The sequence below is a fragment of the Coccinella septempunctata genome, chromosome 1 (genome assembly GCF_907165205.1).
Source record: "Coccinella septempunctata chromosome 1, icCocSept1.1, whole genome shotgun sequence".
NCBI classification, from domain to species: domain Eukaryota; kingdom Metazoa; phylum Arthropoda; class Insecta; order Coleoptera; family Coccinellidae; genus Coccinella; species Coccinella septempunctata.
Window position 1 is genome coordinate 40,616,687 of NC_058189.1, and position 26,595 is coordinate 40,643,281.

At 36.2% G+C, this 26,595-nt stretch overlaps 1 protein-coding gene across 1 annotated transcript in view; it reads left to right on the forward strand.

The window, feature by feature from the left end:
• The window catches only part of LOC123306676, a 47,580-nt gene extending 21,041 nt beyond the window's left edge, over positions 1 to 26,539 (forward strand). Inside the window, exons 3-4 of the mRNA XM_044888784.1 lie at positions 22,351 to 22,571; positions 25,702 to 26,539. Of these exons, the coding sequence (XP_044744719.1) occupies positions 22,351 to 22,571; positions 25,702 to 26,325 (845 nt within the window). The 3' untranslated portion in view covers positions 26,326 to 26,539. The remainder of the gene's footprint in view (positions 1 to 22,350; positions 22,572 to 25,701) is intronic.
• The last annotated feature ends 56 nt before the right edge of the window (positions 26,540 to 26,595 follow it).

Consider the following 26,595-nt stretch of genomic DNA (forward strand, 5'->3'; position numbering starts at 1 on the left):
CACAAACGGAAACGGAGATAATGATCAAAGTTGAAGTCGCTCAAATTTAAATTTTGGCCTATAATTCAAGAACAAAAGAAGATAGAGGAATGCAGTTGATGGCATTATTAGTTTCGCAAAAAAAAAAATGAATCGTACATTCATTTTCCTCTATCTCGTTGGGTTGAAAAGTTGTAGTTCAGGTATCACCAATTTTGCCTACCCTGTACATATACCTCATACAGTGGTAAGTGACACTCAGGCGGTTCCAAAATTACACCATATGATGGGTTTTTCACCGGTCGTTTGATTGATTCAGGGGGATTTCCTATTTCTACTTTAATCTGTAGACTAGTGCGCCAGGTTGACATGGCGTTTTCCAGGAACATAACAATATTGAGATCTATTTTGTAAATCCTCAAGATCATCAAAAGCCATTCGTGAGATAGGAAATCAAATGCTTTTTTGTACTCTATATAAGCAGCATAAAGATTCCTTCGTTTAGGGAATGCTTGATTGTGAATAATTTAATCCATTATAAGTTGTTCTTTGCATCCTTGGCTGTCTATGTTGGATCCTTTCAGTTGCGTGGCGACGATGATATTCCTTTCACAATGGTTATGAATTCTGTTTGCAATGCACGATGTGATTAATTTATTCTGCGTTGTAAGTCGGTATTTGGTTCGGTCTTCTGTATTCCTTTGGTCTTTATTATTATTATCATTTTGTCTTCAAGATGATAAGGGGTCACATTGATTCACCCATGTTGGTTAGAATGATTTCATTCCTTGTACCTTCGAGAATTTACATCCACACACCTTCGATGTTTAGAAAACACACCATTTGAATACAATATTTTCGGCTCTTGCGTCAAGTCGCAAATAAAAAATAGTAGAGTCAAGTACCCTCTAGTTTCCATCTGAGCTGTTTTTTTTTTTCTGTAAACAAAGGTTTTTTTCCCCACTACTGAACATTTGGTGTAAGGGAAGAATCACAAAAATTGTATAATAGAATCTGTGATTTCTTTTATTGATATTTCCAACCAAAATTCATAATTTCTTATACTTCTTATGATGTGAAAAATGTAAATCAACCCCATATTTCAAATTTCCAAGGCAACGCGCAACGGTAAATGATGTTTTCTCGTTTCTTTTTTATTGTACTGCAAGATTTCTTAACTCCAGAGAAAAGAAAAGAAAAGGAAACTGATATCTCGAAATGACAGTTGCAATATACCCTCACAAGTCGCTTTATGTCTAAAAGACCAAAAATTTGGGATGAAAGTATTTTTTCTACTTCGGATATAATCAGGATACTGCCATATATTTTATAATATCTTCATCGACCTACAACCGTAACGTGTCAAAAAAAAACAAAGAGTTTACTAGTGCTAACTGAAGAATTTCCTGACTTTAAAATCTCTCGTAAATCAAATGTGTCTCTGCAAACATTCATCGAGTATCCCAAAATATTTACAGTAATTAGGGCAATAATTAATGGAGCTTTTATACGCGAATTCGATATGTTGATTTGAATGCATATCGTCGTAAATTCAACACCACTGTTTCAGAATTTAATATGAATAATCACGAGCCTTGAATGATAATCCCAAAGAGTATTACAAAAATGAAATAGTAGTGTGGAAACGATTTCCTGAATTTTATGTTCTGGTATTGAGGTTACATAGGATCAAACTGTATGGAATATTCACAAAATCATTCGTGCCATATCCAATCCATTTATTTTGGAATGATGATAAATATTTGTTTAGTCTGTTGCATAGGAATAAATTTTCACAAACGGATACAAGGGAAACAACACTTTGTAACTATAGTATATCTGTTTACCTAGCTTCACAAGTTCACTCATTGTATGCTCTGTCATGATGAATTAATCTGATATCGATTGAAATTCAATCTGGGAGGACTCTGCATCTTCTGAAACTCTTTAGGGTTTTCGTTTCCAGTCTCTGTTACAAAATCAATTAAAACATTGAAATAATTGATTTGCTCCTGGGTTAATTCTTGCACTAATTTGTCAGTAGCAAATGAGACAGAAAAAATTGATGAATCGATTGCTTTCATTTCATAGGAAGAGTTGTTTGGCCGCAGCCCTCACTCATGTGTAACAATTGGTAATATTACGCCCTGAAAATTTTATCCACTCCGTAATCTTACACTGAAAATAAAAATCAAGAACGACCGAGTTACATGTTACCAGTTTTAATACTTACATTCCCATTCTCCTAGTAAATTTCGTTTCATTTGATCCACAGTTCTTCACCATACAATAACTTTCGAAAAAGGCGGTACGAGAATCAAAACATTCAAACCTCTTCGATCAAAATGGCCATCTGAAATATACCTATTTCTGCAAATAATGTCCCTTGAATTGATATTTTAACCAATCTTAGGGCCTTAAAAACACATTTGAAACACATCACATCACTTTTGTCGCTTCGTTTCCTATCTTTCTACTCTATAATCTTTGCTTATGATAATACTTACGAATAATTATCAATTCACACTTATTCTTGTACAAAACAATTAATATATAGGCTGTACATCGCTTCAATGGTGAACTTTTATATTTAGTTGAATTGAATGGACTTAATATTTGTAATTTCGTTAAGTGGCCAATTGGTAAAGGCTCCGGCCATTTTTCATTGACCCTCGAAACGTGTCCAAATTCTCAAGTTAATCAAACTTTGTAAAGTTGTTGAAAATTACGCTTAAAGATTCCATTACATACAGTTCAAGTTAATGTTAAAAAAACGCTCATAAAAATAGAACCTTCACCTAACATCACATTGTTGTTTCTGTTTCCGAACGCTCTTCTCTTAGAAGAATTAATAGCTTTTTTTCTCTTTATTTTGCATCCCTCGATCGATGTATGTTTCAAAGTTCATTTCAGCCTGAATATTCCCAAGATAGTTAAGTGATGGAAATTCTGGAGAGCGTGTTCGAACCTAGACAGCTGCGATAAGTTGTGTAAGAGCTTAAGGTGTGGCCATTCGGGGCCTCGGGCGGATTTACCGTAGGGATTTTGAGATTTAGTGTTCTTTCTTTCTTGTTTTTCTTTTTACGCGTACTGAATCGCCCCGACTCTGCGTATTGGAAGAAAAATCGGCACATCTCTGCTTGCAAAGTAGACTATCCTTGCCCATTTATAATTCAGAAACATTATAATCCTCTCGACTTCATAGCAAAATGTTAGCAGAGTTCATTAATAGCCCAATTGGTCAACCCTAAAAAAAACATTTTCATAGTTAACTTTTTTTTATTAAGATTTATCAACCTCATCCTTGCATAGTCGAATAAATAAACTGAACATAGAAGCTTTCTGCACCTCTCCTGTAGTTCACTTCCCAGTTTAGATTTCCACTACTCCATTTTCGTTTTCTTTTCTGAAAGTTTTTCCATGGATTATTAAATGTATCATCGTCGATAAATAAGGTGAATATCAGGCCCTTCGAAATGATTTTATAATCAGTTGTTACACCTAATCCTCTTCAGAAATGCCTTAAATCGTCTTGAAAAACAATATTCCAATTTAAAACAAAGACGAACACACGTCAAGAGTTCTCTTTGGAATATGTATGCACAGGGTTGGCAAAATTCGTTGTCCACTGAGGTGATCTCGAGAACTTCAGCAGCTAGAAAAAAAAAGGATGACACATTCTGGAGCTCTTTTTTCCTGGCCAATGCCAATTTGAAAAAAGAACCAGCTTAACATTTGTAGATTTTCAGTTACGAGCAAAAATTGCGAAACTGCCATTTTCAATAATGCCGAAGTAGAAGTAGATGTATACGAAAAGTAATTCGACCATCGGTAATTTCTATCATAGACTATATATATTGAGTCCACGCAAAATAAATGTAATATTTAACTTATTATTCAATAGTGAACTAGAAAGCAGAAGAAGTTCTAATTTTTTTTTTATGAAATATTTAGGTGAATAGTTACATATCATTTTTGAATTCAGTAAAAAATGTGCAGCAAGACGGAAGAACTTTCAACTATTATTATATTATATATTATATTTATATATTTTTCATTTGAAAAATCATAGTCTTGAAAATGGGTTCATTAAAAATTTGGATGAAATTAGGTTCGAATTACACGAAAAAATGGCCTGTAGATTGTTTGAATTATTTTCAAGTACGAGTTGAAACAAGCTATAGTGATTCAGCAATATTGAAAATGGCAATTTCTCAAGTTTCGTTCATGACTCAAAATTTTGAAATAATAGGCCGATTCTGTTTTCACATTTGGATTAGGCGTGGAAAAATAGCTCGAAAATGTGTCATCCGTTTTCTTTTAGTTCTCAATGTTTCCAAGATCCCCTCAGTCGCCAAAGAATTTTGTCTACCCTGTACATAAAGGGCCATCTATGACCTCCATACAATTTCGTTCCATTGAAAAAAACCGATAAAATCTAAAAAGAAAAAACACTGAAAAACGAACCATCAGTATGTCATTTTCAATCATAAATACCTAGTCAAATGTTACGCCCATATTTGTGCCGCTGTCAAGCTACACAGGATGACAAATATTTTTGAAAAACCATAATAAAATGTTATTTTCAGATTTATCTCACAAACGATTTATCGAGTGAAATGAATTTTGGAATATAGTTTTTTATTTATTCGATGAACATTTTTCGAACACAAGATATCACCCACGTCTTCCAGTTTTCTAATTATGACCATAACGTACCATCAAAATACCAAAAATTCAAAGAACTCAACTCTTGAAACTATGTTGGACGCTATCTAATGAATATTTGAACGTTTTGTACAATAAAAGCATTCTTCATATTTTCTCACCCTTTTAGAGTAATTTGATGTTCAAAAATGTAAAATATCTCTGATACTCGGAAAATTGGGTACTTTGCTGAATGCAACTCTGTTTAAAAGATCCACAGATGTAAAGTGTCACAGACTTAGCTAGTTATTCTGATGGTGATTTTGTACTTTCAGGGGTGACACAGCTCATTATGAAAACTCAAAATAGCTATATCTCTTTACCAGTGCGGTAGGAGAAAAAAGTGTTTCTTTTGACCTAGTCGCCTAATAACCTGGACGTGGAGTTTGCCGCTCGTAAACTTTATGGTTTCTTCTGATGACATATGATTTTTTCTTATTATTGTGTTCAATATTAGTCAAAAAGAAAAGCTTCAATAGGCTATGCTAAAAGTAAAACTGTACTTTGCTCTGGCGAAATTTCCATACAACAAATTTGACACTATTTCAACGATTTGAGGTTATTTCGCCAATTAGTCTAAGAGCAGCAACATTTACAAGCAAAATTTTAGGGAGGCTGATTTTTCCATATATGATTCCTTAGATTTAGTCGAACAGAAAACGACACCTTTGCCAGCTGGAAGACGTTTCCAGTGCGCAGCGCTCCTTTATGAGACAAATTGCACTCATTTTAGGAAGATTTATTTTGTATTTACTCCGCAAAAGAATTGTGAATATGAATTTTTCGGGCAAACGTATTGGCCGTTGCTAAATGCCTAGCACATGCCATTGTTGATGAAGAAAATAGTGAGATTTCAGGAAGGCTAAAATTTTCATATTATCTTATTCATATATTAAAGAGTTTAACATAAAATTGGCAGACATTCACAACAAGAGATATAGAGGCTGAAGGACCCCAAGGGTCAGTACTTGGGCCACTTCTGTACAACATATACATTCACGGTATTCCGAAGAATCCAAGAACCATGCTAACGTTATATGCTGACGACACAGGCAAAGCAACTCGACTCCGCAACCCAGAAGTAATAGAACGAGTTCTACAAGAAACGATTGACGAATCAAATGACTGGTGCATAAAGTGGAAAATCAAGCTCAATGGACAAAAGAGCCAAGCAATATTACTACAGAAGAGAAGACTGTGACCCACAACGAATCTAGAAGTTGACGGCGAAGAAATCGACTGGAAAAATGAAGCCAAATATTTAGGAATAACGCTTGACAAAGGACTTACTTGGAAAAGTCATATCAAACAAGCAATCGACAAACCGAAAGCAGCGATGAATAGACTCTACCCTCTGATAGGAAGGAGAAGCCTCATGTCGAAAGAGACAAAATTGAGGATAATCAAAGCCGTGGCGTCGCTAGGCCTCAACTGACCTATGGATCAGTCGCCTGGGGTTTCGCGGCAAAGAGCCATATCAAAAGAATTCAGGCCTCTGAAATCAAGCTGCTACGATGTGCAATAGATGCACCTTGGTTTGTCAGGAATAGACAGATTTATAGGGACCTAAAATGGGAAACCATAACGGAATTCATGAACAGAAAAGCAGAGAAATTATTCGAAACAGCGAAAAACCATCCGAATCAAGAACTCAGGTGACTACTGGACTACGACCCAGAGGAAGACAAAAGGAGAATGCGAATTTACCGAAGGAGACCAAGAGATCAATTAAAAAGAGATTAAAATATGCACAGAAACTTATTGAAAAATCCAATAGAGTGTTATCCAATAGAGGATAAACACATAAATCCCAGCACGATAGTGTGCGAGAAGAAAACCGACTAAAATATGAACGGTTTATAGGCAAATGCCCGGAACCAATATTCAAGAAGCAGTTAAGAGTTTTTAGTGGGTCTCAAGCTCAGGAGAATGAGAATCCCCACACTTGTTCGCCCTCAGGAGAGGGTTGTACGTCTGACTTGCAGATTTTCCTCCTGCTACAAAAAAAAAATGGCGGACATTAATTCGGTTGCTGAAAGAAGCCAGACGCCTTCAAAGTTTCAAAATACTACGTTATCGGACAAAAGACACTCGAATTGAATGATCGCAAAAGAGTCGAGGAACTATTTCAGGAATGCTGAAGCTTTAATATTCAGCCGATAAATCTACCTGAAATGGTTTCTTGACTCTTTTCAGTGTCTTTGGTTATCGCGATAACCTAGTATTTGGAACGTTTGAGGTCGTCTTCCCTAATTCATCATTTTTCTTGGCCAATCATGTTGAACTTGAAAAATAAGGAATATGCGCTCCATCGTAGACTGAATAGTTTATTTTGATCCCTCTATGTACTGTAGGTTTTCTTTTGGAGAAGGAATCCTTGAAACATTCGGAATATAAAAAAGGAAGAACGTGGTATGAAATAATGAAACCAAGGATTATAAATCATAATTTTTATATGCTTCGCCATCCTATTCTGAATAAGGGAAAAGAAATTATCTGACTGCAGCATTGATATGAGAGTTATGGTATTGACCGGTGGAATAGTCAACACACGATTATATGATTATATAAAAATATTTGAAAAAAATTCATGTATTAGAATAGATTATTTTAGGTTGTCTCATCCAATTCGTAAATTTCCAATTGATTAATTCAGTTTAGAAATACTTTCAATATAACTTATAGATAATGCAATATATAGAAATATCTAATTGTCTCTAAAGATTCTAATCAAAAACATGCACTATGTATTTCGAAAAACAAACTTCATAATTAATCAACATTTTGTCTATCGAGAAAACTCTTCAGGGAAATTCTCATTTCTCATTTCGCCGGTGAAATGTTTGTTGAAGTTTTCGTTTTTGCATTCCATTGTTGGTTAGAGAAAATTGGAGACATCCCTAGCAAAACCGAAATGACTTTCTTAGCCGAAATCGGATTAAGCCACCGCTTTCTCCCTTCATCTGTGAAGTAGAGGATCTCGTAAATTAATATAAGATTCATTCAAGCGGCAATACAAACCCGTTTAGAATTTATCGCGGGAGCACTTCCTAATTAATCGTTTGCAACGGAATGGAAAAATCGAATGAGAGAAAAACACTTAAAACTCTGAATCTATTCTCACCCTATTAGGTTGCCGTTTTCCAGCAGTGAAAAGTTTCGTAAATAACAAACGGTTTTTGTGTTTTTCGAGAGGCTCGAGAAAAATAATTGCGAACGATAGAAATACAACAAGGGTTTGAGCAAATCCGCATGTAGGTACGCCCAATCCATCTCTGTGGATAATTTATAATAATCCCATACTTGGCCATCGTAGTTCGTCGTAATTTCGTAACGTGTGCGGAAAGATACTTTCCGGCACGAAACAGCCGTTGCCCGAAAGAGGCGAAGCAGAGTTCGTTCAAGCAGTTGAGTGCGGGAAAGACAGTTAGGAACAACATTTTTTCTCGTATTTTTTCTACAATTGCTTGAAATGTACAGGGTGAATCTTCAACTCTTATAAATATTTTAACAGTAGATTCTTGAGGTCGGAAGAAAAATTTTTTTCCTTTACTATATATATACAGGGTGGGCTTTTTAAAACGAAAAAGACGAGACAACCACCTTAATTGTTGAAGAAAGTAATCACCAATGATAATTATTTCGTTGTCTAATGTTGACAATTAACGGTTACCATCGTAACCACAGAATGAATTAGTCAAATTATTGATGATTTCACATAGCATGGTTAGCGGTATGACTGGTACAGTACGAAATTCAAAATTGAATATCTCAAAAACGAATGCATTAAATGAGAAAAAAATTAATATGCTGAAATTAATTAATTAATTAAATTAATTTGCTTTATGTGAATAAAAAAATTTCTGTTGCATAATTGGGACCTAATCGATAGAGCGGATACTCTGATTAATTCATATGCAATTAAAGTGCATGTCGTTACCATGGTCATCTCATCGTAAGCGTTCGGTTCATAGAGACATGACATGACAGAATTTAATATACTCTTTAATGTTTGGGTGAGGGAAAGTGACACTTTGCAACTTGAAATGCATGCGGGAAAAGGGTTGAATATGCACGTTTGTTTTTAATTCAATCGGTGTTCTGCGGACGCAAAGTGGACTCCTTGTTCTTCTTCTCATCGAACCCAGCCTTTTACTTTGTGAGTGCGCCCTCTACGAATCAGTGCCAGGCAATCAACCTTCTTAAGCGGATAAGATGCCGTTATTTTCAATTCCAAAATAATATTTTTTACTCACATTGTGGTACAAACAACAAAAATAGGCCATTTCAGCGTACCCTGAACATAAAGTCTAATGGCATCAATGCTAGGGGGGGAAATGCACTTCCATTCCACAAGTGGAGACATGAAAACACATTTTTCAAGTCACTAGATAAGGCTAGTGCTCTGGCCCTATAGGAACACAGACTTGGCGCCATTAGATTTACATATTTTGGGTTTGCCGAGATCGTTCGTTTAGGCTGTATCAATACAGGTATCGGTGTTTTCATCACCTCTCATGATGAGTATTGCATTTACTACATACTACTTAACCTATCTTTGAGGATTGGAACTTTTTCACGTCTTGAAAAATGCCCACTGAAATCCCGGTTCCCAAGGGGGGCGATAAACGCTCCGTAGTGAGTTAAAGACCCATCTGTAGATTAAATATATTTTCGAAGATATCTTGAACTATTGTTTACAGCCACTCATTCCATCTTGTAAAGAATCAAATAATTCCTGAATAACATGGTTTTCTGAAGGGTAAGTCTATCGAAACTAACCTCCCTGATTTCGTCACCTTTCTTCACGGGGCGATTGGGAATTCAAATGTAGATTGCAGCGACGTGGTGATGACAGTTCGAAGTAAAAAGTTTATGCAGTCATTGTCATTCTTGAAGGCGGTTCTTAGATTTTCTTCAAATAAATCGCTTTTTCTCAGTTTATAGTTATTTTTTCTCAATTTTGAAGATTGGTTGTCGAAACTGGTAATTATTATCAATTTTAGGTCGATAAATGTAATGAAGCATTAGTATTTATGAAAAAAATTCCGAACATGTTCTAAATCAGCTGATAAAACAGAGCAATATTTTTTGAATCTGAACTTTTTGAGTCGATCATAATAAAAGGAAATTAATTATATGGAGAGCCACAACTATACCTTGCCTTCTCCATTGTATACAATGGCTAGAATTGCAATATTGATGCTAAGAAAACTTGTTCAAGTTGAACTGGAAATCATAAATATCTAACTAAATTTCGTGTGTATGTTATCGAAATTCATATATCTATTTACTAGGTGGAAAAAGTCTTCTCTGGGGAAAACATATTTGTTTTTTGTGTAAATCCTATCTTTTCTAGGTTATATATCCAGGTTTTTTTATGTATTTATTTATTTATTCATTTATTCTGAAACAGGGATACAAACGGGAAAATTCCCATTACAGATCCACTTATACAGTAAACAATATTCTTAACAAGCATGGTGTTCAGATATACACATATAGAACTATAAAACTAACAACAGGCAATAATTACATAAACCATAAACTACTACAATTGGAAAATGTTCTTGATGTCCCTCCTGAACCTGGATAGGGAAGTTATAAAAATGTCAATCCCCGCACAATATTTATTGAATGAAGTGCATATTCGGTGAACCGCTGAATTCCTACCAATATTGGTATTGAATGCACTCTCTGAGAGTAAAGCACGATTTCGCTTTGCTCTGGAAGGGACATGATAGGGAATCATTGCAGCCAAGTCCGCGGTGAGTCAAAGCAATCCTTCATCAACTTAAAAGCGAATATCAAGTCATGTTTTATTCTCCGATGTTCAAGAAGCTCAACGTGGTATTGCGAACGGACTTGGTTTCTACCGAGAGTTACATAAACATTAGAAACTCTGTAATGTAGAAATCTTATGAACCTGTTCTGAATTCTCTCGATTCTAACCTTGTGGACATTATACAAAGGATTCCAAACTATACTAGCAAAGTTGAGCTTACTATAAATGAAGGCGTAGTATAATGACTTAATGGCCTCCTCATCATTGAAAGATTTACACATACGACACAAAAAACCCAAAAACCCAAAGATTTACTGCATGACGAGATGAGGTGGTCCATATGGAGGCTGAAGGAGAGTTTTGCATCAAATATCACGCCTAAATCCCTAACCCTAGTTAGGGATTTAGGAACGTCGATGTTATTCAAGCAATACTGGAATTCAATAGGTGAATTATTCCTTGTGAATGATATAAGCATGCATTTGTCAACATTCAACTCTAATTTGTTACGAAAACAATATTCCGAAAATGCCTCCAGATCCACCTGCATTCTTACGCAATCTCTTATGCTGTCTATTTCTTTGAAAATTTTTAAGTCGTCTGTATATAGGAGTATGAGACAATATCTGAAAATATCCTTCAAGTCATTCACGAATATGAGAAAAAGTAAAGGTCCCAGATGCGATCCCTGTGGCACTCCTGATGTTACAACAAATGGGGAGGATTTGTAACCGTTCACGCAGACAACCTGGGTCCTATTAAACAAATAAGATACGAGCCATCTCAATAGATCACCGTGGATGACAACAGCGGAAAGTTTGGAAACTAGAAGATTGTGATCAACTCTATCAAATGCTTTACTGAAATCTGTGTAAACTGAATCAACCTAAGATCGGCTGACCAGAGCTCTTGTAATAAATTCTGTGTAAACTACTAGATTCGTTTCCACTGATCTTCTGGGAAAAAAACCATGCTGTTCTTGTATTATTGTTGATTTTAAATGATGCCTGAGGACATCAAGAACATCAAGAAAGAAGAGGTTAGTTACTTTATCTTCTATTCTTCGAAACGGATTTTTATTTAGAAAATGCAGAATCTTTAATGTATGTGTTCAATAGGGTCATTTTTGCCTCTGTGCTCTGTAATCTGGAATACCCATTTTAACTTTTATAATTATAGAACAACAAAATACTCAGATTTTTAAGCTAGAAATGTAATTTTATCGTCCGTGAGAATGAAGATTCATAATTATTGCTTGGCACGTGAACATTTCTATCTTCTATCTTTTATCCCTCCAGGACAGGCTTGACAGAATGATCTTATGATGAAAAAAATTTCAATTGGTGAGTTGCAGGTGCCGTGTTTGTAGTAAGTTGCTGGCCTGAACTTGCCAACATTTAGTGTCAGAACTTTCAAAACTTTTTTCATTCCTATGAGGAGAACCAATGGTTCGAAGAATCAAACATTAATTCGAATGCTCCGTACCTATAACAAACTTCGAAATTTCGAAAATTCGAAATTGCTCCTCAAACGACATTATCTCTTGATGTAGTTTTTTCCCTTTTGAGTTTCAGTTTGTTTTTCTGTATCTAAACTTAGGTAATTAGTTTGTGACTAGTCATTTAGCTCAGAAAATCAATCTCTGAATACTATTTATGACTAATTCCTGTTTGTAAATAAAAACAATACAAAGCTATCGTAAGAAAATAACTCAATCCTTAATTTTATATTTCATGAACACCAAACCTAAATAGCCTGGGTTGTTGAATAAGCAGTTGCATTATGTGTTTACTAAAATCGATCCACAAAACGGTTATGTCCCGAACCGTTTTCCCTCAAAATTATGTGTCTGGTTCATACAGGAATTTTCTGGGGTCGTCATGAATCCTCGCGGAGGGACCAGTGGACAATATAGGGCGTGTAAGTTATTCACAAAGAGCAATATTTCGTCCTGACGTATTCAAATTGGAAGCCAGCATTTCTCAATAGACGAATGGAAAAGAGCGAAGGAAGCTGTGGCGCGTATAATACAGATTCTCAGATGGTCCAATTTGTAAACATGACACTCATGAAAATGTAGGAGCAAATTTTTCATTCAAATATGCACCGTTTCATGTCAATCCGATCGTTATTCGAAACGTAGTCAGTTCCTGTGTGTCCGCGCAGTTTTTCTTCTGGATAAAATAGTTTCATAACTTTTCAGTGTTCACAACATTTTTAGTGTCCATGACAGAATTGTTGGCTGGTATGACTATACGTTCAGACTGTCTTTCTAACATATATCATATCAAATATAAATATCATATTATCCTAATTCTCCTTAAGTACCGAAGTACCCCTCATAAGCTCTGTGACCTTTTACCAGAAGGGGGATTTTTTTTTAAAGCAAGGAATGTCACTCATTTTCCACGAGTTTCCCGAATGAGCAGTAGTGAATAATTCTTAACAGCGAGAAATGATTATCGTGCAAGTAATACAAAAACTCCTGAAATTAATGTAACGAAATTGGGTCACGAAATTGGGATATTCTTTTTTTTAATTTTCGCCAGGAGGACCCCAATTTCGGAGTTATACCCTGAATTTTTACCCTAAGAATAGAGTTTTTTTCTATATTCCATTCACTTCTATGTAAACGGTTGGCTGGCCAAGAAAATTTGACACATTCCACACTGTAAAGTACGAAAATGTGAGGTTATGACGCTTGTCAAAACATTTTTGGGTTTTAAATCAGGCCTATGTTGTCCGTTCTACGTAAGAGTCTCATTAATAACGAATTTTTTCCCTGAGAATATAATTTTTTTTTATATTCCATTCACTCCTATGAAAGCGGTCGGCTGGCCTTGAAAATTTAACACATTCCACACTGCTAAGTACGAAAATGTGCGGTTATGACACTTGCTAATGCATTTTTGGGTTTTAAATCAGATTATTTGTTGTTCGTTCTACGTAAGATTCTCAGTAATAACGTATTTTATTAAAATGTGAAAATACTTCGGAAAATATGAATTAAACAATATGTGAACAACATAGTTTCAGTTTGTACCGGGTGTTGAAAAATAATGTTTCAATACTTTGGGAGCTGATTATAGACCTCAAAATAAGCGAAAAATTTTACATAAACATGGGTCCGCAAATGAGGTGTTTTGAAAATATTAGATATAAGCAGTTTTCAAATCAACTACTAGTGCTACCAAGATATTCGATTTATTTTATTCTTCCATACAATTAAAATGTTCGTCAGTGGGTTCATTAAAAAAATCATTGTTGGCATCAAACATTTGCTTTTCATATGACATCAAATAATATTATTTGTCAAAGAAGTTTTTTGAATTCCTCTTTTTTCCTATTTTCTAAAGTGTCCTGTTCCTCGAACAACTGAAAAACAGAAGAACCATCACTTGAAAGACCGAACCTAGTCGAAAGGTCCTCCCGGTCAAAAGCCAGATTAATTTTATTATCAATACTGAAGGGATTTCTGACGACGAGAATGATTCTTCACCAAAATCAACAGAGATGACATTCTTCTTTGTGCAGTTGGAGGAAAAGTTATGTACCTATGATTAATTATTTTTTGCTTATTTATCATCAAGTCGTCGAGTCAGTTTGATGAAGGCTGTATTATTTGCTTTTTCTCGATCTTTTTCTGCTCTGGTTTTTTGTTTCAGATATAATTTCGGGATGGGAAGAGGACGAAAAAATTTTTATGAATGAAAAAGAAGCCCTTCTGTAAAATCTCATTCTGTAAACAAACTTTTCATCACTGCACTATACTCACGGGGAGACAAGGTTTTTTTACTGATGTTTTTCCCTAAGGTCTCGTATCATACGCCGAATTGTATTATTCCTCGTTACATTAACCTCTGTTGAAACTCATACATATGCTATATTGCATATATAAACGACTCATTTACTTAGTTTTTACTTATTTTGAGGTCTAGAATTAGCTCCCAAAATATTGAAACGTTGTTTTTAAACATCTGGTATAAACTGATTTAAGTTATCTAGTTATTCGCATGGAAAGTACAAGAGGTCAGTGTTCAAGTCTAAGATTTATTTTCGCCATGATTGTATATTGAATTATTGACACATGACATGCAGTTTCTTCGTTTCTTAGCTGCTTGAAAAGAGTTAATGTTGGTTATCCCCTTGGACTAATGGTTGAAGACGCAACATCAATTTGATCTAGGAACATAAATCTGATAAGTTGATACAAATATTTATATTGTGAACATTTCCTCAAGAAAGTATTTCTGTCTGCAATCATACCACATGTGACCACATTTTGATCACATAAAATTTTTTTATACAGGATGTGGCATTTAAATTGACCCAGAAAATAATTCAATTTCATTTTGTCCTACCGTAGATTCGGGTGACTTGGGACGATTTTTGAATTCATATTTTCAAAACGGTGACCTATTTTTATCTGAAAAAGATGCTCTAGAATTCGGATATAAATTTAGAAAAAAATGAAATACATTTGTCCCAAGTCACCCACCGAGTTGGGATGCTTGGGACACAAGTTAAAGTCTATTGATTTCTCAACTCTTAAATGAAATAGGCGACTTGGGTCGGTGTATAGTTTTAAAAAATTAGAATTTGTGATTATATAGTTAACATTCGGTAAGCAAATTAAATGATAAACCCCTATTACAGCGAAAGTAAATATATTGCAACTCAAATGTAAAAAAGCAAAACAAAACAAGGGAACTTTGATTTCTTTCATTCTTTGGTGATTTCTTACTGGAAATAACATAAATAATAATATCCCGCGAAAAATCGGCATATTTCCTGCTGCTGCTGCTTGTATATATTCGGCATTGTCCCAAGTCACCCTATGAAACAACAAAATAAATGAATGAGATCCGTGTTGCCGTTTGATTTGTAAACAACCTTGTCTCATGACATCTAATATCCCAATACCAGAAAAAAAATTAGGCATGGACAAATTGAAACACATGTACAGGACACTAGAAAGTATGTATAATGGCCATAAAAAAGGGCGCTTTTACTCTCCTGAATTCGTTAATTTTTCCTGTCATTTCAAAAACTCTGGTCACGGCAAACTCAACAGGAATCAATTGTTAAACTAACTGAAAAGACGCTACTGCTACACAATCTTATAAGTGTGTCCCTTCACTCATAAATGGTGAGAAACAAAGAAATCTTCAAAGGGGGTAATTGTCACAAGTTGCAGGACTGTCCCAAGTTACCGGAATCTAACGGTATTCCTTATTCTTCATCTATGGATGAATTTCGTGGGAGTGGAATAAATTTGAAAAAAGGCGTTAAAGCATTTCTTCAAGGGAAGTTTCACAACTTTATACTCCACAACTTTATAACTCCCTGAGAGGTACGTCCGAATGGACTTCAATTTCGAACGCGTTAATGCGAAACGGTATTAAATACCAAAGAGCGACGACAGTAAAGGACGGTATAAGAATCGTCCCACAAAGCGCCGATGATCATAGAAGGATGACGGACTTCCTACATAAAATAAATAGGGAGTTTTACACTCTTCAACGGGAGGAAGAAAAGAAAATATACGCGGTAGTGAGATACCTACCGCTGGATGCAGATATCCCGACGATCCTTGACGACCTCAAGGATCAAGGGATCGTCGATGCTGAGGTCATAAGGATGACCTCAAATAAAACAAAAAAGGCGATGCCCTTATTGCTGGTTAAAACCCAGAATAAGGGTATCCTCGAGGTGAAAAGGCTCTACAACATGAACTGTGTTGTTGAACCTAAGAGAAGGACGATTGGGCCTGAACAATGTTACCGCTGTCAGCGATATGGACATGCCCAAAGTAAGTGCACTTTTCCATGGAGGTGCGTGAAATGCTCCGGTAATCACAGCTCCAAGGAGTGTACGCTTACCAGGGAGAACGAGGAGCGAAATGCCTCTTGTGTTCTCTGCGGAGAGCAAGGACATCCAGCCAGCTACAAGGGATGTAGCGAATGGAAATTGGTCACTAAAAAGACCAAGAGATCGCCAAGATCGAACCAGACCAGCTCGAGGCCAACACAAAATACACCGAGGCCATCCCAAAACTCTTCGGAAGTGAAGAAACCCCAGGAAACTGCAACCAAAGTGGTCAAAGACACGGAGAATCCAGAGAAAAAGAAGGAAAAGTCAAAAACCGTCAAAAAAGCCGAAACCAGGAAAGGAATTTCTGGAATCACTGAGGAACTAGATAAGTTCACGAAAAACCTCCTCAGCATGATGATGCACAATCTGGAGAAAGAGATTGAGAAAAAGATGCAGCAAATTATTAAGAATATTTAATGGCTGATACGACGATAAAGAACAATCTCATAATTGTCTCTTGGAACGTCGAAGGATTGAGAGCCCGCAGATCAGAATTCGAAGAACTGATTGAAGAGAAGAGACCGGATGTCATAGCTCTCCAAGAAACAAGACTTAACGCCAACGTTCGGATAGCATTTCCCAATTACGATATCTACAGAAATGATAGACCTAACAGCACAGGTGGCGTTGCTATACTGGCTAGAAGGAATATGGATCACCATTTCGACCAAATATTCAATGGACAAGAAGTAGAAGCAATATCGATTATTGTGAATACTAATCGAGGACAAGTGAAGATTATTTCAACTTATAAATCACCGGATAAGGACATGCTGGAAGAGGATCTAAAAATGCTACTAGAAGGAAGACACCCTAAAATCATAATGTTGGTGATCTTAACTGCAAATCGCAGGAATGGAATAGTAGAGTGGAAAATACCAACGGGAGAAGACTGAAGATTTATGCTGAAAAACTTGATGCAGTTGTAATAGGACCTGATATACCGACCTACATACCAAGAGTAAATGGACTACCTGATGTACTGGACATTGTCGTAATGAAAGACATCACTGAAGAAATCAGCATTGATACAATAGAAGACGGAACTTCAGACCACAATCCCATAGAATTCATAGTGGGACATGGCCCAAGAAACGAAGAAGAGACACAAACCAAGGATCGCACAGACTGGGAGAAATATAAGAATTTACTTCAGGAGAAAATCACGGAAATTCCCCAAATAAACACCCGGGATGAATTAGATGAAGCAGTTGAAAAATTGGAAAATCAAATAAAAGAAGCCTATGAAGAAAGCACCAAGAGAATAAGGAAACCAATTCCGAAACATTCACACGGAGATACGCCAAGGGATATAAAGGAACTTATAAAAAAGAACAGAAGACTCAGAAAAATCTACAGAACAACAAAAAGAGAAGAAGACAAGAAGAAACTGAATAAGCATAGCCAGATATTGAAAAATGCTTTAACAGAACTGCGTAATAGCAGATGGCACCAGAGATTAAGAGAACTGAATACAATAGATCACTCGGCTTGGAAAATGCAAAAACGCTTACGACGAGAACGGACAGTTATACCTCCACTGCATGGAGCAAACGGAATGGTATATACGAGACTTGAGAAAGCCGAAGCACTGGCCGACTCAATTAAGAGAGAAGCCAGAATAAATTACAGAAATGATGATGACAATGAAGATCTAGAAGAAGAAGTGGAGGCAAACGAAGAACTGATGATGGAACCACCGGAAACCGAAACCATTCCAAAGCCGGCTTCACCAACAGAAATCAAAGAGATCATAATGAAATTGAAAAACAGGAAAGCGCCAGGAGAAGATAGGATAACGAATTATATGTTGAAGAAATTGCCTAGAAAAGGAATAGCAGCCTTGACGAATATAACAAACGGAGTGATGAGGACCGAATACTACCCAAAGAGATGGAAAACTGCAGAAATGATAGTTTTCAACAAGCCTGGAAAGGAACGGAAATTTCCTCAAAATTATAGACCAATCAGCCTACTATCAGCACTAGGAAAAATCGTCGAGAGGGTTATCGCTAAAAGGCTGAATGAGGAAACAGAAATGTTGAAGATAATTCCATCCGAACAATTTGGATTTCGACGAGAACATTCGACTGAACTCCAATTACTACGGCTCATAGAATACGTCACCGAAGGAATGCAGACCAAACAGGCCACAGGATTAGTTCTGATGGATATCGAGAGAGCTTTTGATAGAGTATGGCACGAAGGCCTTATCTACAAGATGAAAAAAGCAGGATATTCGACCAAGCTATGCAAGATTATAAGGAACTATCTGAGGAATAGAAACTTTTATGTGAAGATAGATGGAGCAACCTCTCGAACCAGACAATTGGAAGCGGGAGTGCCTCAAGGATCGGTACTTGGACCTCTGCTTTACGTAATATACGTTTATGATATCCCGAAGAATGCTAGAAATATGCTCACCTTGTACGCAGATGACACAGGAATAGCGTTCAGACATCGACGCCCAGAGATCATACACCGGAGACTGCAGGAAGCCATAGATGAATTACTCAAATGGTGCATCAAATGGAAAATCCAAATCAATGGAAGAAAGACTCAAGCAATATTACTGCAAAAGACAAGATTGAGGATGGAAGAAAACCTCGAAGTTGATGGAGAAGAGGTTGAATGGAAAAATGAAGCAACATACCTAGGAGTGACGCTTGACAGAGGACTTACATGGAAAAACCACATCAAATGTGCTGTTGATAAAACAAAAGCCGCAATGAGTAAACTTTATCCACTCATAGGCAGAAGAAGTCATATGAATAAGAACATCAAGTTGACGATGATTAAAACAATTGCGCGACCACAACTCACATATGGTTCGGCGGCATGGGGCTTCGCAGCCAAGACCCACATCAAGAAAATACAGGCCACTGAGAATAAACTCCTTAGAATGGCGATGGACGTACCCTGGTTTGTTAGGAACAAACAAATCTACAAGGACTTGGAATGGGAACCAGTTACCGAATTTATGAAGAGAAAGGCGGAAAGGATATTCGACAAAGCCAAACAACATCCAAATGAGGAACTACGAAGATTAGTCGACTACGATCCAACGGAAGAAGCTAGAAGGTCAAGAACCTACCACCGAAGACCCAGAGATCAGTTAAGGATTTAAATGTAACCAAAGAAGAGCTTAACCTATAAAAGCTATAGGCAGCATACAAATATCAACACGACTACGATCGTGTGAGAGTCCAGAAACCATAAGAGTCAACTGGTTAATAGGCAAAATGCCCAGAACCTATGAAGAAGCAGTTAAGGGTTTTTAGTGGGTCTCGAGCTCAGAGAGTGAGAATCCCCACACTGTTCCCCCTCAGGAGAGGGTGTGTTCGTCTGTTTGCAGATTTTCCCCCTGCTACACCAAAAAAAAAAAAAAAAAAAAAAAAAAAAAAAAAAAAAAAAAAAAAAAAAAAACAAACTTTATTGTTGCTTATTCAAAGCTCTCGGTCATTCAGCGAACTTCGAAAATTCATTGAATAAATGATAGCACCAGATTTCTCTGAGATAAATAAATATTTACGTAGATACTTCACTGGCAGACAGATGTGTGAAATAGTTTCCAACATCTCTAAAATATTTCTTTTCTTGAAATTCTTTTTCCCATCACAAATTCTGACCCCGCATACATTGATCGAATGCCTTTTATTGAAAAATGTGAGCAGAGAGCTGTTTTCTCTTCATTTTTCACATGTTTGACCGATATATTCTTTGTTACACTCTGAAAAAGGGATACTAGGTGTATAGTAAGCTGGAAAATTGATCACAGATGATTTTTCCTATTGTTTTTAAATTGCAGAATACCATAATAACATTTTTATTATTCAGACAACGTTTGATTCGTTCTGATAGGTGCGGTATAAACGGAATTTTGTAAAAGGTCTTATTGCTAAAACTAATCAACTACGTATGATTTAAAGTGATTTTTTCTAGTAGTTTATGGATTAGGAAGTCAGAAAAGGCTTGGGTATGATTATAATTCTTTAGATACATCCAATCCTTGTGATATTATCAGAATGATGCATGGTGTGACTTAACTCAACTGTCCTGAACAACAGATATGAAATAGCATTAAGAGGAGTTTATACCACGAGACTTTCTCACCATCCGTATAAGCTGTAGAGAGTGAGACTACCAGAATGTGGAGTGTTGCCAGAACACTTGAACGATCAGTAAAAGTTACGAACATTACAATAGTTTCCACTTTCGTCGAAAAGATGGCAACACTTTACGAACGTCTTTTTTCAATTTCAGCAGAATTCGAATTGTAGCCAATGGCGAGACTTTTCGAGAAATTTTTTCATATGGAAATTCATTGAAAAAATCATTTCACCTCGGAAAGTGAATACCATGAATGAATATTTGTTCAGTGAAACATTTTTCTAATTTTTAGTGATTTTCCGAGACGACCAACTGGTTGAATTGAGTTATAATGAGAACTCCATATAAATTAGTGGTTTGTGACGTAAGATATACCTTTTCCCGTTTTGAACTGACCACTAAAACGGTGTAGACCTTTCTTAATCTTTTATTCTAAGGGATATGCATGTGGAGAAATAATAATGATAATCTAACCGTTTAAATAAAATTTGGTTCAATATTTTGAAATCCGATGAAAAAAGTTTCAAACGAGATTTACTATTTCTTAATGGATAATTAGAATCAGTAAAAGAACCTTATATAACTTTCCATTAAAAAAAATCATGTTGACTTTGATCCTTGATATAACCTTGAATTAAAGGTGAAGGTTAAAAAATGTTTCTGTCTCACTTATTTCCTAACAAATTTCGTTCACAAATTTTTTTTCTAAAGTACATAGTATTTGAGATAATTTACTGTTCTCAAGGTAAATGCCGCACCCTGCATAATCCATTGATTTCAAAATTTTGAAAATTGATATCTGTCTCCCTTTATATTGCAAATAATTGCGGGCAGTGTGTCAATACAAAAATTTCGATTTTTGTTCCAAATTTGTCGATGCTGATCTTTTAAAAAATGAAAACCTTAACTGCCACAGTCTTTTCGGGGTTTTAAGTCGTTCAGATTTAGCTGAAACATAAAATTAATTTACTTACATGGAACACCATATGGTAAACCATAGATTTCAAACTATCAGAGTTATAGCAACTCTATGTATGTGTCAAAATAGCATTTCCTGATACTTTTTGTTAGCATTTTGGCAGACACCTTCGGCATTTTTGCACCCTAAAAGAATAGGAGATGATTTGATAAATGGCTGTGGCAACGGCGTTTTAAGATTAACGACATTTCAAGGGTACCAACCTCACTCCGTTCCAGTTCTCAGAATCGGTCATACGAGAATAACTTTTGGTAAACAGTAGTTTTGTGAAATTTACGACACTATTTACTGGGTTACAATGTCTTTGGAACCTCTAAACATTAACCGGGTATTTTAATTCATTGGGAATTTTTAATCTGTTACAAAGCCCATTTTAAAAACTTTCTTGTCTTTTTCAATTTTTCAATAACGCAAGATTTTTGAGAAAAACCTAAAAATGTGATTGAAACCATCTCGAGTTTCGTAAGGAATTCTTCTTGTTAATCACAAGTCGATGACGTTCACGAAAAAACATATTTTCATTTTCGGATCTTCAGTTTCATGAAAAAATTACTAGAAACAAGAAAGCTTTTCACCTTATACAGGAAATCCTGTATAAAGCACCAATATTTCTTCCGTTCCTAGATATAAACATACAAGTTGATGAAATATGAAACTACTGCTGGTGGAGAAAAACACTAGGATGCATATCCATGAACTTAGTCTGCGAACATTGAGGTAGTTCACTGGTTTTCAACATTATGAAAAGCCTTTTCAAATAGAAAAAAGCATAGCAGGCACTTAATTGAGCTTTTTATGGAAATTCACTCTGAATAAAATACCTCTTTGAAATCCTCACAGTTCAAACTGCTTCGTTAGAATCGTTAGATTTTCGTCGGACGTATTTTTTTAACATTCTCTCTCTCTCTCTTTTCAGGACTCTCTTTAGGATTTGGCTTAGTTATTTTCGCAACCGCTTTGTCGGAGACGTTGAGTGAAATCAGGGATTATTTAGACGACGCCGATTCTCCAACTCAATATGATTACCGCTACGGATGGTGTTTCTTCGGAAGTGGAACTGCTTTCATCTTAGCGAATTTGGCAGCACTTTTCTCCTTGTCTGGTTACCTCAACCGATTTTCCTCAGTAGACGACATGGTAAGAGTTTTAATATTATTTCAATGCGGAAACTGATTCCAAGAAAATAACAGGAAACAACGGAGAAATCAGAACACATTGGTCATCAAGACGTGCAGATTATTTTTTCGCGTTATTCTTGTGAATAATCCGAACAAACCGATTCCGGTTCCATTTATCTCGTCACAACAATAAAATTCCCCCATTCCCCTTTGATGAAAAAAATGAAATGAATATATTAAAAGCTAGAACATACTTGTTAGTAGGATTAAGCCTTTTGATTGAATAGTTTTTTCTGGGCCCCTTACTATTGGTATGTTAGGTAGATGCAGATCGTAACATTTTTTTATATCGATAGATGGTATCCACGGTAGGTGGCCTATCATTCGCTTACGAAGAACGGATCATGGGATTGTCCTGAAAATTTTGGTACTATGGTTCCCGCTTCTGGTCTATCTGATGACTGAAATATTCCCAATGTTGCGACTTGCGACGTTACTGCTTATAAGAAAAATTAGTTCGAACTTCGCTATTTCAAATGAAACACACTATTTCTAAAAATTTTTTTCGCTTCTCTATCCTCATCCAGTACTTTTTTATACCTATTCCTAATACTTTTGGAGATATTGGCGGTTTCTCAAGAAAAATTGCCAAAAACATGGATCCAATAAAATGAGCATTTTAGGAAGCTTAAATTCTGAAAGTAGGCACTGAGTTCCTGAGGATAAGGTACGTGTAGAAAAAACTTGGTTTGTAAAATACAGGATGTTCCCAAATTCTCCGTATTGTCACTTGATACAAAAACGACAAAAACTATATATATATGAAATAGTATTTCTTCTACGGTAGTTCCAGAAGTCGTGAGATGAAATCTCTCTCACTTTCATAGAAATTTGACTTGTATTTCCAAAACCATGAGGTTTTCGCTCGGGCTTTCGTATATGTTACTGGCAATGTGTATGTATAATCCGGCATTCTATACAATGCCCATACCTACATTGTATAGAATGCCTGAAAAATTCAGGCAATGTATGAAATATTATTCATTTCATACAATGCCTAGGTAGGTATTCTATAGAATACCTAACGCCTAGCAGGCAGGGAGTTAAGATAAGATCGCATTGATGAGGGAAGGAGCGCATTTTCGTTCCGAATTCATTGAAATGGCGGCCGTTCAACGAATGTCCCTGTTGTTCATTTTAAATAGAAAGTAAATATTAAACATATCATCTAGGATCTGAAAACTTTTTTTGTTCCGAACGGCTCTTCAGATATCTCTCTATATCTTCAAGCCTCCATCAGAAGGGGAAATTGAAAAAAAAATTATGTTTTAATCATAAAATAATATCATTTACATATCACAAAACATAATAAATAGTACAGTTTTTGGAAATTCGTTGTCCACTCAGAGGATTTCGAGAACTATAAGAGCTAGAAGAAAACGGATGACACATTTTCTAGCTCTTTTTCAGAGAAACAAAAAATTGTGAAAACCGTAGCCTCCAATGATTCTTCGTTTTTGAGTTATTAGCAAAAAATGAGATTGTGACGATTTCGAAGAGTTCTCATAACTTTTGAAAGTTATGAATGTCTTTGAAGTTACAGTTGCAAACTTTTATTGAATCTGTTATCTATAAATGGGAAAAAATCGAGGAAAAAATCTTTTTCTACAAGCGTGCGCGTTCAACCTTTTTCCCGCACGCATTTCAAGTTGCAAAGAGTCACTTTTCCAAAAGGTGCGGGAAAAACGCCTGCTATTTCTTTCCCGCACGCAAATGGAGCAGGGGTTCTTCCCGCACGCAAATATTATAGAGTAAATTAAATTCTATCATGTTTCTATGCATAGAACGTCAACGATGAGAAACCCATAGTAACGACATGCAAAATTACGTCTGTCATTAAATATGAATTAATCAAATGAGATATGATCTGTTTCGTGAAATGGATATATATTTATATTTATATATTTCAAGCGCTTGTAGAAAAAATGTTGTTCCTAACTCTTGCGGAAAGTGTCACTTTCCGCACTTGATAGGAAAATAACTATTTTTCACTATATTCTACGTTTGAAAGTGCCTAAGAAGGTTCAAGTTTCGGATCTGTTATTTCAAAGACAAAAAAAGTTATGAGAACTTTTCGAAATCGTCACAATCACATTTTATGCTAATAATTCAAAAACGGAGAATGGTAGGAAGCTACGGTTTTCACAATTCTTTGTTTCTCCGAAAAAGAGCTCGGAAATGTGTCATCCGTTCTCTTCTATCTCTTACACCTAGTTTTCGAGATCCCCTCAGTAGACAAAGAATTGTGCCCACCCTGCACATACCCATTCTAATATGAAAATGAATCATTTCACACATTCCCGGCAGATCAGCAGGAATTCTATATAATACCTAGGAATTGTATACAATGCCTAGGTAAAGTATGATATGGACAAACGCGTTCGTATTATTTCATACATCTAAACATTGCCTAGGCATTGTATAGAATGCCTGAATTATACACATAGGTACCTTTACATTGCCGGAAAAATATACGAGTACACTTGTAACATCATAAGATGCGTATTTAGATTTTTTGCCATTTTTGTATAGACTGACAAGACGAAGAATTATGGGACAGCCTTATATATCACAAACCAATTTTTGTCTATACGAATCTCATCCTCAGGATTTCTTTGACCTATTTTCAAAATTTCAAATTAGTAAAATAGGAAATATTTTTTTATGCCGAATTTATTTTATCCATGTTATTGGCAGTTTTTTGTGGGAAACTGTTAATATCTTATTATATTAAAATATAATAAATGGGGTGACCGATTTAAAATAACGAAGTTTGAAGTATTTTTCCGTTTAAGCGGCAAAGTCACAACATTGAAAATATTTGATTCAGATAGATCAGAAATCCAAATTTCAGAACAATTCTTTGATCCGTTCTCCTTAAATGTCTAATATGCCACTCACCATGGAACACCCTGTATACCAACCCGCATTTAATAAAATATTTAGTCAATTCTGCGTCCTCTCACCCAATTCAGAAAGGTGCATACCTTTGTTGGGGTTCAATCTCCTCTCTCATTTTTCTGCTTATCTTACTCTAATTGCTTTCCAATCGTTCAAAATCAATGATGAGAGAATAAATTTCGTTACAGGTTCGTGAAATGGTCCCTGGAGCCGACAGGAAGTTCAAGGAGCACCAGCGTTTTTCCGGGGAATATCTCCTGAAGCACACCGCCATCCAGCCACGTCCAACTTACGAAATAGAAGGCTGCCGCCCCAAATTCGAGCACGAGAGCGTCCGCCCCGTACTCGAGGGCGAGTGCGGTCCCCTGCTCAACAAGACACCCCCTGACGTCTGCACTACGAACAAATGCGTGGAGTTCGACGTTGCCGACTTGAACGCTGGCTCCTTTTTGCCCGGAGTGATGGAATACAACTGCGGTTCGAATTCTCTGGCGGGCCAAACGGTGCCGATCACGATAAAAAATCACACTCTGCCGCCGCCGGTGACTTACGCCAATCTACCATTGACCAAGTACGGAACCTTGCCGCATCCCGGTACCACGCTGCACCAGGGTTTTCTCGGGGTGTCCGATCTCGGCAGTTCTAGTTCGAACAGTTCGAGTGGCTACTGTTCCAAGAGCAAGACATTGCAGCACCAACGGCCGGCGAAGAAGAAGTGCGTTAAAATAGAGACGTTTCAAACGCCAGAAACTGGATTTTGCGAGTTCGGTAAAAAGGTTAATACGCTGCAATATTCAGGGAGTGCCGTATGACAAATGGTCGACGAAGTTTGAGTAGCATATTCTAAAGAACTGATCGATTATTTTTGGTTACTTATCCGTGAAAGTTTATAACAAGATGAAAGTCATCATTGATACCGAAAATTCGCCGTTATTTGATTCATGACAATATTCGTTGAAACCGAATTTGAGCTTTATCGATGTCAGATGTAGTCATGAACTGACAGAAGCCTCCTCATATTCATAATGAATATATCGAGAATGCTTTTTGCCAAGAAGATGGAAATATCTTCTCTGTCGAAA